Consider the following 21,637-nt stretch of genomic DNA (forward strand, 5'->3'; position numbering starts at 1 on the left):
GAATGACAGCAATTTGAGCCGAGGCAGAGCAGCCTGGGCTAGCAGCAAGTTTGAAGGGTCAGCGCCAGGCTCTGGGTCATGGTGTTGGGAAGTGAAGGGACTGGTGGGAGTATGTGAGTGTCCAAAGAGTGGAGTCATGTGGCTAGGCAGCAGGCAGGAGTCTGGCACTCTGCTGCCTGAGCTGACCAGACACAATTTATGCCCAGGTTAGTATTTAGGTGCAGTTATTTTCACCACTGTAAGCCAGTACTGTCTCTAACAGTACTATATTTTGGGGGCAAAAATCAGTTTGCTGCAGTCTAGTAGTGCCACATGTGTAGACTGTGATGCTTTACACAGCAGCAAATTAGTCTACTGTGTAGTTAAGCGCACATGTAGGTGCACCTGCCGAGTGTCAATGGGATCATCCCTCTTATTCAACATACAATAATAAAGAGACAAGTCCCCAGACCAAGCAAGGTTTCCACAGAAAAATTCACAGGAGGGGATTCTGGGGATCCCAGCTCTAGGACTTTCTCTCATCTCTGATATCCATGTAGTGTGTTGTTCCAATAGAGCTATGTTTTCCAGGCTTCTTCTACAAGATTGTGCCTCTGGAGCAACTGCCTATCTCCTTTCATTTTGACGGACATGCCCCAGCACAAACGCTGCTTCATGTGGAAGTTAACAGTCTCAGGCTTCTTCACAGAAATCAAGGATTATGTTACAGAGGTATGGATACCCACTTTGTTTTAGGTATGAAGGGGACAATTCACACACAGACCTTGAGGGGTCAAGCAGATCCCCACAAGAGAATAACGGATATCCAATCTAGCAATCTAGTGGCTACAAGTGGCAGATGCTCAGCACATCTCAGGATTGGCCCAAGGAAAGAAAAAACGTAAATAAAATAATGCGAGAGGCAAGGACTTCTTAGGATGATATCTTTTATTGGACCAACTGTGTAGTTGGGTATAAATCTATCCCAACTACACAGTTGATCCAATAAACGATATCATCCTAAGAAATCCTTGTCTCTTGCATAATAATTGGACCATCATGACTACAACATAATGCTTACACTAGATAAAATAAATAATAAAATGTATGTTCATACCTGGAGCACCCGGGCGTCCTGGTGGACCTGGAAAACATAATAAAAAGAAATGCTTTCAGTTATGGAATAAATGCCTATGAACATATAAAAATAAATACGAATACCAACAGTACTGGTCTCATAGTATTTGTTATATAAACATTCACAACAAGCTTATAATAATAAATAAAGAAATAAAGGTAGATAAGACTCAGATGACTTAGTAGAAATGTATTTGCAAAGTTTAGGTAAAAATCCATAGAAGTCTGAAAAGGATAAATTTGGCATATCTTGCAATCCAATTCTGCAAGATACTGTACTGGAGCTAAGAAGATCAGACATTGTAATGTACCCTACTGAAGAGGGTCTAGTCTATCACTGGTACATTCCACAACATTCCCAGTATTGTTTGTCAGCCAATAGCATTCATTTAAAGAAAAGTAGTTCAACTAATGTTAATAAAACTATACTATGAAGAAGGGAGAACTCATTAAAAGCCTGAATCCCAAAACTCTAGTGAAGTCAGTGAGAAGCTTAAGTGCATAAGAAACAAGTGAGATAACTGAAAAGTGTCAAACATTTTGAAATTTCTTTGAAAAATAAGGGAAAATATTCAATTTTCTACCTATACGATTAGTTTTAAAATTATGCATATGCCTTTTAAGAGATAAATTATAATTGGGATGCACGCTGGAGCAGATGCAAAGTGCAGCACAGTCCCAGAGTGGCCACGTGTAGAGCCATCTGGTATGCCCCACGTGTTTCCCATGTGTCAACTCTAAGACCCCGGGCAGCACTGGGAGCAAGGTACAATTAAAGCAAAACTATGGAAATGTGAAATATGTTATACTATAAAATGTGAATCCTATAATAGCCAGTTAAAATTAGGGAGCCAGACTATAAGAACCCAATAGCACTTTACTCAAGATATTATCATATAGATACATTGACACACACAATTAAGAAATTATATTTTCCTTTAAAAAGAAAGACAATAGAAAGTACATACCTTTTTCACCTCTTTCACCCTTTGGTCCTGGAAAACCTGGAGGTCCAGTCTCTCCTTTTTCACCAAAGGCATCCACTGTTCCTGTGCCGATAATCTGAACCACAGAACAAAAATTAAGATAATGGCAAATTCATAGCATAAAAATTCAGGACTGAAACTTTCCACCATCTCTCATCTGGAGCTGGCAGGGCCAGTTTGGCCCATGGTACCAACTTAGTGCAATTTCACCAGTTGATGTAAATTGCATTGGCTTGTAACAGCTGAGTAGGTGCACTGAAACACAGGGACCCCTTGTATTCCTAATATTCCCCATTTACCTGGAATGGTCTTGACTAGACAGCTTTAATGCACCTTCGGTTAACAGATGGTACTAAAGTGTCTTAGCCTGGACCAGAATCAGAGTATTCACTATGTTTTATTTTACTACAGCTTGTGACTTTTGTTAATACAGAATTCTGCTTGACAAACAGTACCCTAAATATACAGGAATTATATACATATATACATATGCATGCGTGCGTGCGCGTGTGTGTATTTAGGAATTTGTGTGTGTATTTACATCTTTTTGAATCCTGAATTTTATATATAAATCAGGAATTTATATATAGAAAAATGCATTCAGGAATTATACATTATTTCCTGAAAAAGCCTGGCTGTTTACATTATCCTATATAAAAGATAAACACTTATAAGTGCATCTCCCTAGGATACTCCTGACTAATATCAACCCACTTTTAAATCCAGGGTAAAAAAAACAAAACAGAAGTATACTGTAAAATCATTAGACTCATTCTGAAGTACTTATTGGTGTACTGTTAAAAAAACTGGATTGCTTTAAAATAATAAAGACAATGGTCTTATTTTAAAGTCACAAACTAAAACATTTAAAACTCAAACAATACCAACTGTTCCAAGGACCCCCCTTTTACAAATGTCAAATATACTTGGGCACCCACCCTTTATTTTCATTTAAAGACTTGTGTTCCTCTTGATTGCATTTCGACCGGAACAAATCAAGAGCTTTTTTACAAACATTGAGATGGCTTTGGATTCCGTGTTGCTTATTTCTTTCAACAGTTACTTTATGTCTGCTTATTATAAACAAAATTTTACTTTACTTACTGCTCCTGGAGGTCCTGGAAAACCTTGTTCTCCCTTATCGCCCTGAACAAAAAAATAATTCACATTTTTAAACTGAACCTTTGTACAAACACAAACTGTTCTATGCATTGCATTCAATTTGGTTTTCTTACGTATGGAGAGTTTTATTTACTAGAATCTACTTTGAAAATGCAAACTCTGCCCTGCTCGATGCTTTTTTTCTAAATGACTAAATGATACCGTTTTGTACTATGTTATATTTTACAATTGCTTTCCTTGAGTGTATACTTTAGTGTATACTGCCCCTTAGTATAGTTGGCCATCATTTCTCATGCTCAGGCTCCTTTATAATTTTGCCAAATTTTGTTTAATACTTTAGGACTAAACTTTATATTTTGAAAACTATTACTTATTACCGTAAAAATGTATGTAAATTTTTTGCTATTATTTCTGCCCCACTGTGGTAAAAATGAACTAATTACCTTAGGCCCAGGCCTACCCGGCGGCCCTGGAAATCCGTGCTCACCCAATGGTCCCTGCATGCATATTAGAAAAACAAATAAAGAAAACAAATGAATACAGCCGGACCTTAATAGTGGCCGCTTCCCCAGCTGCCCCCAGTCTCCCCAGACACCCTAGCGGGGCATTGTTACAGACCTCTTCTCCCTTATCTATGGCATGTTATAGGGTTTTCTTGGTCTTCTGAAAATCATGCTTTGTAGTTGTATGAAGTGAGTTGTCTGAAGTGGTGATTTATGGGATTTCTTAGGTAAACGATTGTCTGGAAATGTACGATTTAATAGACTGGGAGGCCCATCCAGTAATAGGGTCCTATCTAATAATGGCAATTTATGAAAAATCAAGTGAAACACATACCGGTTCTCCTTTTGGTCCTTCTTCGCCATCTTTTCCAGGTTTTCCCTGTAAAACACAAAATTCCATTCTATCAAACAGACATAATCACAGGTAACATCTGAGAGAACCCTAAATTTAACATTACAACAAAGCTTATAAGTCCTCCTCTCACAGCTAGAAATGTACAGTGTATGGAAGTGACGAAACTAAGACCACTGAGTGCATATATTCCTTGACATAACAGCCTACCTAGTAAAATGTAGAGCTGCAGAGTATCCCACATTGTTAAATTCATGCTGATCTCTTGGAAGGACCTTTAGTAGAGGATTAACATTCTTTTTTGTGAGGGTAAAGGCAATACCTCCCCCAAAAGCACCTTCCCTCACTGTTTCCACCTTCTAGCCACTCCTCAAAGTACAACCAGGAGCCCCCAAACTCTAAACCCAAATACCATTTTATTAGAATATGAGACCTTATTTAATTTACTTATCCTTCAGTGGCTGACTGACTTCATTTCACCACACTCCCCCCACCCCCATTTCCTTCCCACTGCCCATTTCATTACCCACCCCCATCCCATTAACTTTCCACCTCCCAGCTTCATGTTCCCATACCTCACCTCCAACCCGTCTCTCACACCCCCCCACCTAGAGCAGGGGACAAGGCTCCCCTTCCACTCCCAGTGGAGTCCAGAGACCTGCATGGCAGGGGGTGAGGAAGGCAACCAGCTTCATTGCGCAGGGCTTCCCCCAGCGGTGTGCATGTGACGGGAGCTGCACATGCACTGTGCACAGCCCCGTGCAATAGAGGTGAGCCAGCCTGGCTGTGCTCCTTGCCATCACATGCAGCGCTGGCTGGAGCTATGCGCCACTGGGCGGCAGTGCCTGCATAAGCCATGAGTGCTCTGAGTACCCACTGCCTTCTGCTGCTGCTGCCAGTGGCAGGGGCTGTGCACCATAGTGGGGAGTGTGTGGAGGGGTCCCAATACCCCCCATCCTTCCTCCCACCCACCCCCTGCCTACCAGAGCTCTGCTGTCCCACTGCCCCCCTGGGCGCAGTCTCCATATTGCCGCTAGCCCCAGCCCCATGCTCCCTGCCCCCTGCCCAGCTGCAGCTCCCCATCCACCCACTCCTGCTGCTTCCCTACCTGGTGCCTGGAGCAAGTGGGATGCTGGGAAAGCTAATCAGGTCCCCCAGCAGCTGCAGCAGTAGCAGCAGCCACCCCACCCAGAAGCTTTGTATTGATTGGGCCCATCCATGCACCAGGGTGGGAGCAAGCCATGTGGGCTGGGTGGGGCACAATTAGTTGGTGGGTGCCTGCAGGCCAGATGAAATTGCATGGTGGGCTGGATCTGGCCCACAGGCCATATTTTGCCTAGCCCTGGATTACAGTGATTTCATTTTTCGTGACCCTATCTGCTGTTTCTGTGACCCTATTTGGGGCTGCGACCCACAGTTTGGGAACCACTTGTCTAGTGGCAAAACACAACTATGTAGGCAGGGGACAGTCAGAAAAGGTTTTTAGCCTTAAGGTGTGACTACGCCAAACTCAAGCTAGCACTAACATTGATCAACATTTGAACAGCTCACAATGCAACATGTAACAAGGCCCTTATTTCTTTCCTTTAGGATTTGTGCATATCACATTTGCATTTTACTCTTTCAGATAATTTAATGTGTTTACCTCACCACAAGTTTTTTCTTTGAACATGGATTTAGGCCTCTTTGTGGATCCTTTTGTTATACCTATTTCATTGAATATTAAAAGGTTTTGGGGTCTTTTTAAAACAGGTGGAGTATATTCCAAACATATTCATGAGTGAAATGCTTCAATGCCATCAGTTGTCTGATGGTTAGAATGAGTTAGGAATGCAAAAATGAACCTAAGAGTGACTTAATGTTATATTTTACTAAATTAGCTATATCTGGCTATGAGAAATACTTATCTTCATTATCTCATATTTTACATGTGTTCTAAGGAAGCTTGAGATTTTAAAATTTTAATTCTTGTTATTGTAACATATTGAAAGTAAATGTACATTCATTGTTATCAATTCAAGTATTAGCTATTAGCTAACTTTGGACTACCAAAGGTATTCATGACTAATGTATAATATTTTATTGTTATTTCAGGGGAGAGGTATTTTTTTGATTATGCATTCCATTCTAGGGCTGTAAGATAATAGTTTTATCTTAATGTGCAAGTTTTTTATAAATCTTTTTAAATGGTTATAGTCGGTAAACAAATAAAATTAGAACATTAGTAATGACTGAGTAGTTTTAAGGGTTTCTTTTATAAAATGTTCACTCTATATATTTTGAAAATCTTTTATATGATCTTAAATTTAAAAGATTAGCACAGAATTGAAAGGGCATCGATAGAAGAAAGCTTGCAGACCATTTTCAAAATTAGGGTGCACGTAAACCAGCAATGTATGCAACCCAGTAAATATTAAAAGATTAATTCCATAAAAATAATACAAAAACTACATCCAAACCAGAATATTAAAACATGGTAGATTGACAGAACAAGAAATAGCACACAAAATAATTTAAGCAGAATACAACCAATTGAATATGCAACTCTGAATCACATTGATGAAGGAGAATAAAGCTGTCCAATTAATCACAGTGGCATCCTATAACAGGTCGCTATTATTAATTGTTGAAAGTATAATATTAATAAAACAAAAATTAACAACAGTAAACCCAAAATAAATTAGTAAAAAGTAATTAAGGCTGCTGACAGACGTGCAAAAAACAAAACAGAGGTTTACCAGAAGAAGCCGCACATCAGTTTGACCCAGCTCCCCAGCATCTCACTAGATCGGCAGTTCCTGCGGGGCTTTTTGGCACTTTTATGTAATAGCTGATTCAATCAGCTATTACATAAAAGTGCCAAAAAGCCCCACTAAAGCACACAATCTATTCAGATGTTCGGTGAGCCAGATTAAACTAACACGATGCCTCCTCTGGGCATACGCTGTACTCAGTGCAGAGGAAGGAGCAAGCTGAAAGTGAAGCAATGCTTATTTTTCCCCACATGTGTAAACAGGGTTTATAACTAGTCCCTCTGATTCATCATTTCATAAAACTAGAAGATTCATATTTTAAAGATGTATTTGATAATATCTCTCAAGATTTTTCATAACTACAGGTGCAATAGAAAGCATGATCATTTACCAGCCCAGAAATTTTGTACAAGATACTATGGTGAAATTTGAGGAACCTCTTTTAACAATCCATACCTTGATACTCTGATTTCTTTGGCAACCTCTAGATCTATGTTCCTTAGCCTTTCCAGTATGATAACTCCTTATTCACAGTAAAATAATGCACACATCCCCCTTTACATTTAGAAAAAAAAAAAGCAAAAAGTTTCCCTGATAATAGTGACAAGGCTATATAATATATTTCTACATAGTTTGAGAGTTTGACCAATTACTTAAAGAAGTAAAATGTGTGGAGAATGAGAAAGTCAGGTTTTATTTTCTTTATAAAATTGTCAATAAAGCCTACCATATTGGTGAATTATAAAAAAGGACAGAAGTTAAGGATTAGGTAAAAATATGACTAAGGTGAGGTTATATGGCCTGTGGTACTGATGTTCAGGGATCCTGGTTTTCTCTGATAAAAAAAGAATCCCCAATTTTTGGATTTAAAAAAATAACCCAAAATTCCATTATTAAAATGAAACACCACAATATAAATATTCTAATATTATAAAAGCCTTAGTCTGTCTGTCTGTCCGTCCATCATGCTTTATTCTCACTCTGATTGGTTGTCTCAGCAGCCAATCACAATGCTTACTGAAACAACCAATCAGAGTACTCAGCACAGACAGAAATGCCACCTTAACAGTGGGGACTGAGGGTCATGAGTAGGGGGATGAGGCCAGCAGTGCTGGCCTCATCCCCACCCCCCACTGCGGCCCTAGTCCTTGGTGGCAGAGGGGGACAGTGGAGATGGCACCACCATGATAGCAGGGACTGAGTAGGGGACGCCGTCCCTGCCATCCCCCTGTGCCTCCAAGGATCAGGGCCATGGCTGGGGGGCCAGCCCAGCACCACTGGCCTCACCCCTCTTCTGCTCCAGTCTCTCAGTCCCTGCTGTCATGGCAGTGCTGTCCCCACTATCCCCCAACAGGGCCAGAGCAGGAGGGTTAGGCCAGCAGCACTGGCCTCACCCCCTTCCCCGGCCCTGCTCCTTGGAGGCAGAAGGGGATGGGGGTGGGAAATGGGCCCAGACCTGATGTGGTGGGGAGGGAAGGGTGAACAGTGGAGAATGGAGCTGAACGAGAAGTGGGTGCAGGCTCAGACGTGGGGCTCAGTCCCCACCCCCCCTCCCCTGATGATGGTGGGGACTGAGGAGCCAGAGCAGGTAGGAGTGGCCAGTGCCACTGGCCTCTCCTACCTGCTCTGATGCACAAAGCAGGATGCAGGGGGTGCAATTAATTAGTGGTGGAGCTAGGTGAGGAAAAGCATCAGCCCCTCTGGGGGGTGGCGGGGGCATGGGCCAGAGGCAGAGCGGCAGCAGCACAGGGAGTTGGATGGTGCTGCTCCATCACTCCCTCCCCACCAACCTGGTCATTCTTGGTGAGCAGTTGGCTAGTATCTATATATTAGTGGCATTTCATTTTAATCATGGAAAAATATGGATTTTGAGTTACTTTTTTAAATCTGAAAATAGGGGATTTTTTATCAGAGAAAACCAGGATCCTTGCTGATGTCACACTAGTTATTCATAATTTTCCATTCTGGCATTAAAATTGAAGAATCTAGGACAAATGCAAAATAAACAAGGTAACATGTCAGTTAAGTAAAGTTTTCTGTCCATTTCCACCCTCTTAGAAGAAAAGTTATACATAAGCTCACCAAACTTAATGTGAATACAGATGACATCTGTTTGCATCAACACCTGGTTAGCACAACTTCTATTTTCCAGTATTTCCCCTGAGAAGATTTATTTTTACCATGTATTCAAGCAATAGACTTCTTACAGCAAGAGCCACGTAGGAACAACGTAGCAGTAGCGTTATCGTATGTTGGCAGGGTTATTGCATGTTGCCACTAACAGGTATTGACTAAACTGTATTTCAAACTATGAAACAAACTTTTTATTCACTTAAAATGGTTTAGATTCTGCTTTGCTCTGTGCGATTCAAGTTCAATTGAATCAATGGGAGTTCTTCCATTGATTTTTGTGGAACTTGGATCAGACCTAAAATATACTCTAGACTAGCAGTTAGCAATGTTCTAGACTCTGTTTATGTCCAAGTCAGCCCAATGTTAGGACCTAGCCACTGCTGCTGCTTTACTCCACTGACCAGGTGTGGTGAAGCTCCTTGCTACCGAACTGTGATGCAGACAAGAGCCCCCCCTGCACCCTCCCATCACCAGAACACTGCCAAAGCCCCACTGCTCTTCAGGCTACATCAGCCCATGGACTATAGGTTGCTGATCCTGGCTGTACATTACTTATGAAGATTTTAGAAACTACTGTAAATTTTAAGCATCATGAACCACATGTTAATCTTAGGTTAGACAGGAGCAAAACCTCCATGTTTCCTCTCTATTCAGTTTTATATCTCACTGACAGCTACTCAGTTAAAAAAAATATATAACGGCACACAGGTTTTATCCAAAAAATATATACTTACCCGTGGGCCAGGTTTTCCAGGTTCACCCTTTTCCCCTTTGAAACTTGACCCTGCCTTTCCCTTAAAAGAAAACAGAGCAATAATTGTTCTCAATATAAATTTGATTTTAGTTATTGGCTATTAATATACTCATTTAAGGTATGCGCATCACTTGATTTTGATCACTTTTAATGCTATCAAATGATTACATAATACTTACCGGGAATCCAGGATCTCCTTTTTCACCTGGTTCTCCCTAGTGAAATTAGAAAATAATGTTGATTAATATATGGGAATACTATCTATAAGAATCAATTTATGCCATAGATCATTGATTTTCTCATGTCAAATATATCATTTGTTTCCTAGTTCTCTGGCTTCCTTTAAGCCGTATTAGATATATAGGGAAAGGTAGCTATTTAAATTTAAAATGTAATATTAACATTCACATACAATTCACTGTACTAATAACTGTTCTTTATGAGCTCTGATTTTAAAAATACAAACTTAACTAGTACTTACATCAGTAGAGATGATTCCATTAATGATGAGAAATTCAATATGCATTAATTGTTCAACTTTAATACATTTGCAATTGACCAGGGGGAAAAAAACCCTGATCACTTCCCTCCCTCAGGAAAAAATCATGAGATGGTGAAGTGTTATTCAGTAAGAGGTACAGCATTTCTACCACAATATTTTAACCATAACTTCCTACTCAATATCCACAGATTGTGGCTACTGACAGGACAGGATGCAGGGAATGGGGAGTTCTGTGTTAAAAAAGTTTCCAGCTCTGCAGATTTTAACTGTACCTCCAGAGTCATCTGATCTCTCTGGCGACAGGGGTATCTCCCATGTAACACTACTACTAGTGCCCTTACTGCACCCATGTTTTACAATCTACGATGTGCAGAAAAAGGAGGCATGGAAAGGAATATGATGTGAAGATAAGGCTACAACAACTGAACTGGTCTGTTTTTGGACTGCCTCTCTTTTTTTCTACCGTGATATTTCATCCAAACTGAAATAGGTCCAAGAGGACGTTCTTTAATGTGTGAACATGTTACTAAAGTTTTCTGCTAGAGATATACGTGACTTTTCATGAAGTATTATCATATGCAAAATATCGACAAAACCCCAACCAACAATTATTAAGCAAAGCAAGTGGATTAAATTTGCATGATCAGATGTAGATTGCTCATTACTATTTCACTTCTCTTTCTTTAGTTACCTTGATCACCACTCAGTATTCTGTAATTAAAAAAATCAATAATAGTAATATATGGGCCACATCTTAATTGTTATTTATGCCTAGAGGAGGAAATTTATTAGAACTTAGGTGACTAATTTCCAAAGAAGCATCCAGGTTGCAGCCCCAAAACACTTCAGGCAACTAAGTCTATCTGGTACCTACATTTTAGACAGCAAAGTTTCATACATGCCTACACCTGGGCTTCTGTTTATGCATGGGCGTGATCCAACACCTAAGTGCCTGTTGCCTACCTAAATTCTTTCAATATGGGTGCTAGAAAGACATCTAAACTCCTAAGACAGGCCCAATCCATTATGCATATTCCATGCATACCTCACTCATACCAACTGCATTGAGCATAGTCAAAACCTGTGTATTCATGTGGAGGGGAGAAAACAAGCAGAGCTACAGGATACAAAAGCCCCCTATCATGCTTCCTGGTTGGAAAGCATGCAGAGTCACCTGCAGCCACAGGGATTCTGAAGGACTCCAGCCAGGTGAGATAGCAAGGGTCTGTCATCTGTCCACAGCTAAAGCACTTCAAATGTTACAACTCTTCCTTTCTGATGTACAGTTCGGACCATTGACTGTTTGACGTCCTAGGTACTTAAATCCAGTCACTCTGCCTAAAATTTGAGCTCATTTCTCCAGGATCCATTCTGAAGCCCAAGCCTAGAGATGGACATTTAAAAAGCCTGAGCCTAAATTGATTCAATCTTTGCAGGTTAATCTAACATGGCTAGGCTAAATCAGTTCGTAACCATACATCCCCTCTGGACTGAAAAAATGCCAGCTCATGCCTGCAGTGGCTCAGGATAGATGTCGGAGAGTACTAGGGGAGCCCTCCCTCCCCCTCCAAAGTGCTGAGCTGAGGCAGGCATGGCCAGGCCCCAACAAAACGCTCTGATTAGGGAACCCCCCCACTCCCCCTTAATAACAGAGCATTTATCAGCTCTGTTATCAGCATTTAGCACTCCATCAGAAAACACAGCTTTGCTCATTAGCTCAAGCTCTACTTAAACAACTGTTTCCAAAGAAAGGAATGTAGAGACATTACCAGCTGACCTGTTGTTTAGTTCCAAAAAGCCCTAAGTGGACACTGTCTTATTTGCCTTACACAGACACTTCTCAGCATTAGCTAGCATACCACATGCTGGCTATGGTCCATGCTGTGGGAGAGAGAAGGAAGGGATCCCTGCTTAACCAGAGAGTGGTGGGGGAGGGGTGGGGCCACAGGGAAGCCATGCAGACTCTTCTGTGCCTGCAGTCTCTGCCAGAGCTGTCGCCAGGGAGCAGAGGGGAGGGACCAGCTCTGTTGTGGAGCAGAGAACCCTGCCCAGGCAGAGAGCATGGCAGGATGCTGGGGGATTCTGATTTAACTTAAACCAGCAAGGGGCCTAGGACAGACATTGCATAAACCAGTTTGACTCAAGTCAGTAAAGTCTGATACTACATTCAGCCAGGTTTATCTCAAACCAGTTTCAGTTATTTTCAAACTGGTTGTTGTGCACAGAATGTCTGTTCTGTTACAGGTTTAAACCAGTTTCTGATCATTTAAACTGGTTTGTATGTAATGTCTGTCCCTAGCCCAAATGACAAAACTGGGTTTAGCTTCAAATATTCTTTTTCTCACCTTTTCTCCGTATATGACTGTACTCCCTTTCTCTTTCTGTTGCGAGTCAGGTCCTTGTGGACCTGGAGGACCTGTAACTCCTTGTTCACCCTAGTAAAACAAAATGGAAAATTATAATTAGAAATAATGTTTACTCTGAAAACAATTATAAATAAAAACAACAACATAATGTGGAACTACCATTTACTGTTTAAGAAGTGACAGAATATTACTTTAGCAAAACTAATCATCAAATAACCCTAAAGACTACATATCTAATTGCAAAAGAAGCAATCATGTAACAGGGTGGCAGTCTAAGACATCTCTCCATTATTCTCAGGGAAGGAGACAAACCTTCCAAAACTGCTGAGTAATTAGTACCGATTCATAATGGAGGCCCATCTTGTTATTTCTGAAAGAATACAAAATGGTTTGAGCATCTCCCTCAGAATGAGGAGAAACTAAGGACTGGGAAAGAAGGGATCTTTTACAGAAACTACACGATTGGAATGATAAAGAAAAACTATGCTGTGTTACTGGAGTTCTCAATAAAGACTAACCCCTAGAAGAGGGTAGTTTTGGAAGCTCCTAGATACTTTATTCACAGTAGGATGAGAACACCCCTGCTTGAACACTATAAAATCAACATCTGTTAAAAGAAAACACTTCTTAAATGACCCCATATATTTCTTCTGTACAAGACTTCCTGCTCATTTTTTTCGGAAAAAAGCTAACGCCAGTAATCCATGTATTTCTACTGTAAGCATTTTCCAATGACTTCATGTAAGCCAACTAAGTTCTCTTGTAAAATGTTTTTTCCCTATATATATCCTGCTAAAAATGGCAACAAAAATTCACTAGATAAAATATATGGTGATAATAATTCATTTCCTTAGCAATCCAGAAATCCAGTATGCAGAATTATGATCAGTCAGGATAAACTATTTACAATATTAAACAAAGTTAAAAAAAAACTTCCTGTACTAAATTTTTTAAATCATCTGTTCAGTATGAGGAGATCTGTTAACAATACAAAAAAATTCCATTCCCAGCTTAAGTTAAATTACAAGTAGCTGAAATAATGAAAATGACTGTAACAGAATATGCAGATATGAACTGATCTAACCAATATGGTTTATCCAATAGAAAATTAAGTCACTAATATATGATTATTTAAATGTCAATAAAGTAGCAGATAAAGGAGAAAATTTTTAAGCTGAACTAATTTATTTGCCACTTCCAAAAGACCATGGCCTTTACCTCATTTTCAAAGCAAACAGTCCCATGGGTAATAAATTATGGTTTTAAAAGTCCATCCAAACTCAGTCATTATAAAGCACAGGTAATTGTTTATTTCAATGGCCACAGAATCAGATGGTGTTACAACACATATAAGAAAAAGAGGAATCTAATTGAAGCAAGGATACCAAACTCTAATGCATCTTTAAAGAGAATGAGCATTTATACCTAAAACCATCTAAATCTAATCCACAATTCAATTTCCTAAATCCTTCCTAACTCTTTCAACGGTGGTTGATGGAAGACTTTGAAAAGAGCAGGTCAAAGGCACTGTGTTCACAGACTTAAAGTTACAGGGTCATAGAAAATTAGGATTGGAAGGGACCTCAGGAAGTCATCTAGTCCAAACCCCCTGCTCGAAGCAGGAACATCCCCAACTAGGTCATCCCACGCAAGGCTTTGTCTAGCCAGGTCTTAAAAACCTCCAAGATGGAGATTCCACAATCTATCTGGGTAACCTTTTCCAGTGCTTTACTACCCTCCTAGTGAGAAAGTTCTTCCTAATATCTAACTTAAATTTCCCGTGCTACAATTTGAGATCATTGCTCCTTGTTCTGGGAACAGTTTAGCTCCATCTTCTTTTGAACCCCACTTCAGGTAGTTGAAGGCTGCTATTAAACCCACTTTCAGTCTTCTCTGCTCTAAACTAAATAAGCCTGATTCCCTCAGTCTCTCCTCAAAAGTCATATGCCCCAACCGCCTCACCATTTTTGTTGCCCTCTGCTAGACTCTCCAATTTGTCCACATCCTTTCTGGAGTGGGGGGAGGAGGGGGGGCAAAACTGGACATAGTACTCCAGATCTGGCCTCACCAGCGCTGAATAGAGGGGAATACTCACTTTTCTTGATCTGCTGGCAACGCTCCTACTAATGCATCCCAGTATGCCATTAGCCTTCTTTGGAACAGGGGCATATTCTTGGCTCATATTTAGCTTATTGTCCACTATAACCCCCAGATCCATTTCTACAAAGCCATTCCTAGCCAGTCAGCCACCAGCCTGTACTGGTGCATGGGTTTATTCCATCCTAAGTGCAAGATTTGGCACTTGTCCTTACTGAAGCCTCAAGGGAGTTCCTTTGTTCCAATCCTCCAATTTGTCTAGGTCACTCTGAATCTGAACCCTACCCTCCAGCACATCTAATACTCCCCACAGTTGGTGTCACCTGCAAACTTGCTGAGGGTGCACTCTATGCCATGTTCCAGGTCATTGATAAAGATGTTGAACAAAACCAGCCCCAAAACCAACCCCTAGGTCACTTCACTTGATAGAGGCTGCCAACTGGACATCGAGCCATTGACTACAACCCTATGAGCCTGATGAGCCAACCAGTTTTCTATCCATATTACAGTTCATTCATCCAACCCATATTTCCTTAGCTGACCTGCTAGAATGTTGTGGAAGACTGTAACAAAAGCCTTGCCAAAATCAAGGTATACCACATCTACTGGTCTCCCTGTGTCTACAGAGCATGTCAGTTCATCATAGAAGGCAATCAGGCTGGTGATTGCAATCACATCGGCCAGCTCCCTCAGCACCCTTGGGTGCATCCCATCCAGCTCCATGGACTTGTATATGTCAAGCTTTTTCAAGTCGCCCCTAACCTGTTCTTTTGCCGCAGTTGACTGCTCACCTCTTCCCCAAATTTTGCTGCTAGGTGCAGTAGTCTGGGAGCTGACCTTGACTGTGAAGACTGAGGTGAAAAAGGCGTCAAGTATATCAGCCTTTCTGCAGTCTCTGTCACTAGGTTGCCTCCCCCATTCAGTAAGGGACCCACACTTTCCCTAATCTTCCTCTTGTTACTGGCTTCCCAGGGGATCCTGCCCGTGAGTTCCCTGAGTGAGTCAAAGTCTGCTGTTCTGAAGTCCAAGATCCTTACTCTGCTACTTTCCTTCCTTCCTTTCCTCAGGATCCTGGACTCAATCATCTTGTGGTCACTGCAGCCCAAGTTGCCATCTGCTATTACATTCCCCACCAATTGTTCCCTGTTTGTGAGCATCAGGTCAAGAAGACCATGGCCCCTAACTGGCTGCTTCAGCACTTGCACCAGGGAAGTTGTCCCTGACACTCTCCATAAACTCCCTGGGTTGCCTTCACACTGCTGTATTGTCCTCCCACCAGACTTGTCAGCAGCATATGACAATCAACGACCAGAGATTCCTTACCAAAAATATGCAGAATGACAAGAGATCATTCCAAAAAATGGAGATTCTAAAAAAAACTATGTACAAGCGTAGCTGACTGCAGAAAATGAAACAGCATACCATAAAGGACTTTTACCTATAGTAAAAAACATCTACATGAATAATCAACCAGTCCCTCCCAGCACAAGAAGTTTTATCTATATGGATGACTTAAGTATCACCACCCAAATCGCTCACCTCTCAAGTCAAAGCTTTGTTAATATCAGTGCTCTCTGGGCTCTGACTACTACATCAAAAACCAATGGAATGCCAATCTGACTAAAACAAAAATGATTTTTTTTACTGCTAGAAACATAAGAGGAAAAACAACTCATTATAACCTGGAAAGAGCACAATTTGTCATGTGCAAGAATCATTCTACCTGGAAATGATACCTGACCATGGGCTTTCTTTTAGGAAAGCAAGGTTAGATGGACCCAAGCAAGTTAGATGAATGGACAATACAATGGCTAATGAAATTCAGTGCTGATAAAAGCAATATCCTGACAGTATGGAAAAACGTAAATCCTCATTCACTTTAAAGGTGCATCAGTTCAAGGGAAGGACATTGGTGTCAATGAGTTGCCTACATGGAATGCAGCTGTTTCAAGTGTAGCTCCAGTCAATAAAGCAAATAAGATGTCAAGGTGTACAAGGAATGAAATGGCAATTAATACAGAGAAACATTACAATGCCAGTATATAACTCCACGTTGCAGTCTCTTGTGAAACAGTTTTTGTCAATATAACACAAAAAAGAAATTTCAGAATTAGATTCAGAAACACACAAAGAAAATGATCAAAAGCCTCTCATGAGGCAGAACTGAATAAGCTATTACTGTTTACCTTAGAAAGGAGACAAACAGTATATACAATAATAAGTGGCCTAGAGAATCGGAAACGAAACAAGGAGACCTTCAAAGAAATTAAAAAGGTAGAAAATGAAAAGCTGTTCAAAGGAAATATTTTTCCAAACAGTGTGGAACTCATTACCATAGGAAGCTGTTGAAGGGAAGAATGAAGCAACATCCAAAAGGAGACTAGATATATCATACCAGTAATTTATCATAAATTAGAAAGGGATAGTAAACTTCAGGGTTGAGATGTGACATATCAAGGCATTTGTGCCTACTGGAAGGTCTTTATACTTTTCTCTGAAACACCTGATACTAAATGCTGTTTTAGACAGCACTGGACTAGATAAATGTCAGAACCTATTTCAGGCAAATCATATTCTGTGAACCTTTATAGTAATTAATTTACTTATTAGGTGGTGATTTAAGCTATACAAGTTTTCTAAAATATAAAGAAATCACCACAACAGCCAGTCTTTAAAATTAGCACAGTCCCAAAAACATTGCTAGCAGCTGTATTTTATAAGATTCCAAAAAAGAGGGAGTTACCTTTTCACCTTTTGGTCCTTGAAAGCTCAAGCCCATATGACCCTGAAAAAAAAATGCTCTTGATTTAGCAATATTTATTTAAATGTATATTTTGTCTGAAATATAAACTACTCTATATAAATATATGGAAACTCATCTAACCCACACTGTTTTTCTGACTTAAATTAGTTACTCACAAACCCCGATTTTTATTATTAATTTCTTGTAGTGCCTGTATTGTATTAGGCATTTTCCAAACATAAAAAGCACACATGACAATAATGAGACTGGATAATTTTTTTAAAAAGCAAACAGAAGACATGGGACATAAGGGAAGAGAAAAACCTACAGGTAAAATGACTTTACAATGATAATATGCATATAATAAAAATTTAAAAATATAGCACATGCATATGTGGGTAGGAAGTTTTTGTCAGTCAAATATATTTCTTCTCATGCTTATCTTTTTTGAGATGTAAATATATAGATGTACAATCCATCTCAAATGATTCTATAGCCTTACTGTAATATTTATCAATGTTTTTTGTCTTCAGCTCACTGACAAGTTCAACTTAACAAACATGGTAATGGTGGGATCAGAGCTAGCATGTATATTTTGCCTCCAAATAAATGTCAGGAACAAACACTGGACACCAGGTCCCTTTTGCCTGTGTAGTAGCTCCAAGAATATCTGCAGCAGTACTTTTTGGATCGTGACAGTCCCACTTTCTTTTCCTCTGCTCTTATTACCCTCTGGCAGCTAGGACTGGTAAATTATGCAAATTTTTTTTTCTTGCCTCTAGATACCAGAGGATGCTACAGCTTCTGCTGCTTTTGCAAACAACCAGCCATGAGGAGCCATTTCAACTCAGGAGGAAAGAAAAGGGGTGATTCAAGGTGGAGACTGCAAATACCCATGAGAGATGCAAAGGAACAGATAATCCCCCAAAGTGGGCAGAATAAGGTGCATCAAAGGTGACAGAAAGTATGGAAGAAGGGAACTGCATAGAGAAGTAGAAGAAAGAAATAACAATTCTCATTGTAAAGCCTGAGGCGGCAGCAGTCTATGACAGAATTCTCCTGCATACTCTGCATTGGCCACTCCTGGCCACCAGCAGGAGAATAAGAACAAATGCAGGTCATCCAGAGTTTGCTTAGGGCATAAGTGGCTGCAGACTGCCGAAATTCACATTTTAAAATATTCATGAAAACTGTTTAAGTAGAAAGCGGGAGTTGCCTTTCAACTGTTCCACAGATTCTGACCAAAATGATGCAGCAACAAAATGCAATATGGCAGATGTCAAATTATGACTAATGGCCATTATACTATTTCATAATAATTTTACTAATACCTCACTATCTACCTCTCCCCTCCACAAGCCCATTTATTGTTTTAATCTACCTGTCACTTCCTATCAATAACTTACATTGAAAGGTCTTTAGGACAGGTTATGGTTTTTTTCAATAAAAATGTATAAGGTCACTGAAGGTCCCAATATTCTCAAGTGAGTTCTTAGGACTCTTCAAGTAATAATATAAAAAAATAAGAGTAATCAAAATAGGATGAAAAATACATGCTAATATAGTCAAACGTTCCCAAAGTTTGACAGTGTCCAATATTGAAAATTTCAATTTGTTCCCAAAAATGGTCATAGAATGTAAAATTTAGTGGTGTTTTGGTCACATAAGAGAACAGACTTCAAGAGCAGTATAAACAATGCCCCTTTGTAGGTACTGTTAATTAATATATACTTTTAATTTAGGAAAAAAAAACACCAGAAGGCAAGCAATTTATCTGTCCTCTTTGAGAACCTAGTTTTCAGCCTATCTGGAAACTGATTTGTAAAAATAATAGCGTAAATGTTTGCAGTGATAATTCTATCTGAGAAAATTCTCACCTTCTCTCCTGGAGGTCCCGGTGGCCCTGGCGGACCCTGTAAGAAAGGACATTTTAGTTTAGTTCTGCATATCACATTTGATATTTTTTAACTTACGTTGGCCAGTGCAAATGCTAGCCCTTCACAAGTTCTTCATTTAGTGGAGTGAGAAAAATATGTATATATTTTTTTTTCTCAAGACTTTTAAATGGCAATCGGATCCATTATTTGCTTCAACTCATGAATTAATGCAAATAATAAAAAGTGAATACTATTTGTCTATAATATGCCACAAGACACATGAGACTGCCACTTCACAGTGAAGAAGTGTTGGATCTAGTGGGTATTTGGACAGGAGATCCTCCAAGGAAACCTAACATGTAGGAAGCGGTGCTAGTGATTTGGAAGCCAGTGTTTGTTCCTTCAAGTCATTCTTGAAAGTCCAGTCTTATGACAACTGTACCATGGAAAGTGTCATTTTTTTTTCAAATCAGATATAAAACTGCAGGCCACTTGAACTGACTGACTAATCTCATATTTTCTTTGTTTGGATAAATCCTTGTTAATGCAAGAAGTGTAACCAATGGCCATGACCAAACTCTACCATCATTACATTACTGCAGGAGCAGTTCCACTTTACCAGTGTTTCCTAATAATTTTACAGCACAAGACCCAGAGGACTGGAATCATAAAAGAGATTGGCCTGAACACAGATCACTATAATAAACTATGCTGACTTAAAAAGATGAGATTAATTAGTTCCTACCTGATGTTATATGTGTCCGTAAAAGGTAAAAACCCAGAATTTCAACATCTACTATACCTGTCAGAATTTAAATGCTTTGAACTTTTACCACAATAGGAGACTTTTTACATAAACTGCAGTTCCTTTTGCAGGTGTTCCTAATGGTATATCTAATAACAACCTCAGCAAGCATTCTAATTCAGGTTAGGCTGCAAAGCCAGCAATATATTATACAGGGGTTCAAGATGGGAGAAACTGTAAGAGTTTGTTTTAAAAATGAAAAAAGAAGGGTAGATTCTAACTAGCATTGGAGTAAGTAGGAATTATGAGTTTACTGATAAAGTAAAATTATTCCCTTTTACTGTAACATCACAGTGAAAGTCTGGCAGAGCAGGGAATGGAATTAGAGCCTTGAGAGTTGTAGGCTAGTGCTTTCTAATTGCTAGACCACCCTTCCTTGCAGACCTTTTCCATATAGCAGAATAGCATAAAACATCATAAAAGAATACTTACTGGTTCTCCTTGAATCCCAGGTGGCCCAGTGGGCCCTTGGATTCCTGGAAATCCTGGTACACCCTGTATAACAAAAAAAAAGAAGCCATTAATAAGAAGGCGCATATTAAGTAATATAATGTTGCTTATCTAGTTTAAGACTGACTGTTCTTTAGTTAAGACTTACTGGTAGTCCAGGATGGCCAGGAAAGCCTTTTTCACCCTTTAGGATATGTGGTATGATCCCGATTACTTGGCCTGGATCTCCCTATGATTGAAGAACATAAAATAAAGGTAAAACATTTACAGGCACACAAATAAAGCATTCAAAGCACTGATGTTAAACCTGAAGCAAAGTACAAAACATAGCATGTACATTGAAATCTGGAATCATTGGGGAAGATTGTTTTAAATGATAGCAAAGTAAAGTTAGATGAGACTTTGAGAAAACCTTTCTATTGTTAGAATATACTATAGAATATACCCCATCTGAGAACATAAGTTCAAAATTAAACAGGCTATGGAAAAAAATGGTCTATTTCCCCCTCCCTAAACAACATACAACCAAAATAAAACAATAGCATTTCCCAGAATTAATTCATATCTTTAATTCTGGTATCAAAAAAATGTCATTTTCACATATTCTGAATAGGTCACAAAACTTTATGATTAAGTCATATTCTTTCAGTTGTATCTTCTGCATATGCATGGGGGAAAAACCCCACCAAAGTGCCAAAATGTTATATTACTATGAGCCATTTCTTTCCATATGAGAGAAACAGATAACAGTCTTTTTTGCTCCAAGTAGTCTTGTCACTACAAAATTGTGATTACACTTACGATTTACATCTGACTGCCATTTCAAAAGGTACCCGTTAATTTTATACCCAAGTCTACATCCCGACAAGCGTAGCTGTGCAGTATCTGACACCGCAGACACGTCTGTGGCACCACATATCACACATTCGGGTGTTTTCTGCACTGCAAGGTAGATCTCCTTGGGTCAAAAAAACTTGCACAAAAAAGCAGGGTGGTGCACAATGGGGACAGTGTATGCCACCTAAAATAAAAACCCAACCAGCTGGAGTCATGGAGGCCCCCAGGACCCCAGGTAAGG

At 39.7% G+C, this 21,637-nt stretch overlaps 1 protein-coding gene across 1 annotated transcript in view; it reads right to left on the minus strand.

Annotated features, from left to right (window-relative positions):
* The window catches only part of COL4A1 (collagen type IV alpha 1 chain), a 175,162-nt gene that overhangs the window by 115,439 nt on the left and 38,086 nt on the right, over positions 1 to 21,637 (minus strand). The window contains exons 9-20 of the mRNA XM_019523837.1: positions 20,708 to 20,788; positions 20,542 to 20,604; positions 19,305 to 19,340; positions 17,428 to 17,469; positions 12,567 to 12,656; positions 9,899 to 9,934; positions 9,700 to 9,759; positions 4,062 to 4,106; positions 3,668 to 3,721; positions 3,207 to 3,248; positions 2,085 to 2,178; positions 1,097 to 1,132 (exon numbers count right to left, since the gene is read on the minus strand). Of these exons, the coding sequence (XP_019379382.1) occupies positions 1,097 to 1,132; positions 2,085 to 2,178; positions 3,207 to 3,248; positions 3,668 to 3,721; positions 4,062 to 4,106; positions 9,700 to 9,759; positions 9,899 to 9,934; positions 12,567 to 12,656; positions 17,428 to 17,469; positions 19,305 to 19,340; positions 20,542 to 20,604; positions 20,708 to 20,788 (679 nt within the window). The remainder of the gene's footprint in view (positions 1 to 1,096; positions 1,133 to 2,084; positions 2,179 to 3,206; positions 3,249 to 3,667; positions 3,722 to 4,061; positions 4,107 to 9,699; positions 9,760 to 9,898; positions 9,935 to 12,566; positions 12,657 to 17,427; positions 17,470 to 19,304; positions 19,341 to 20,541; positions 20,605 to 20,707; positions 20,789 to 21,637) is intronic.

Source organism: Gavialis gangeticus, unplaced genomic scaffold (genome assembly GCF_001723915.1).
Source record: "Gavialis gangeticus isolate Ggan-Ray unplaced genomic scaffold, GavGan_comp1, whole genome shotgun sequence".
NCBI lineage: Eukaryota > Metazoa > Chordata > Crocodylia > Gavialidae > Gavialis > Gavialis gangeticus.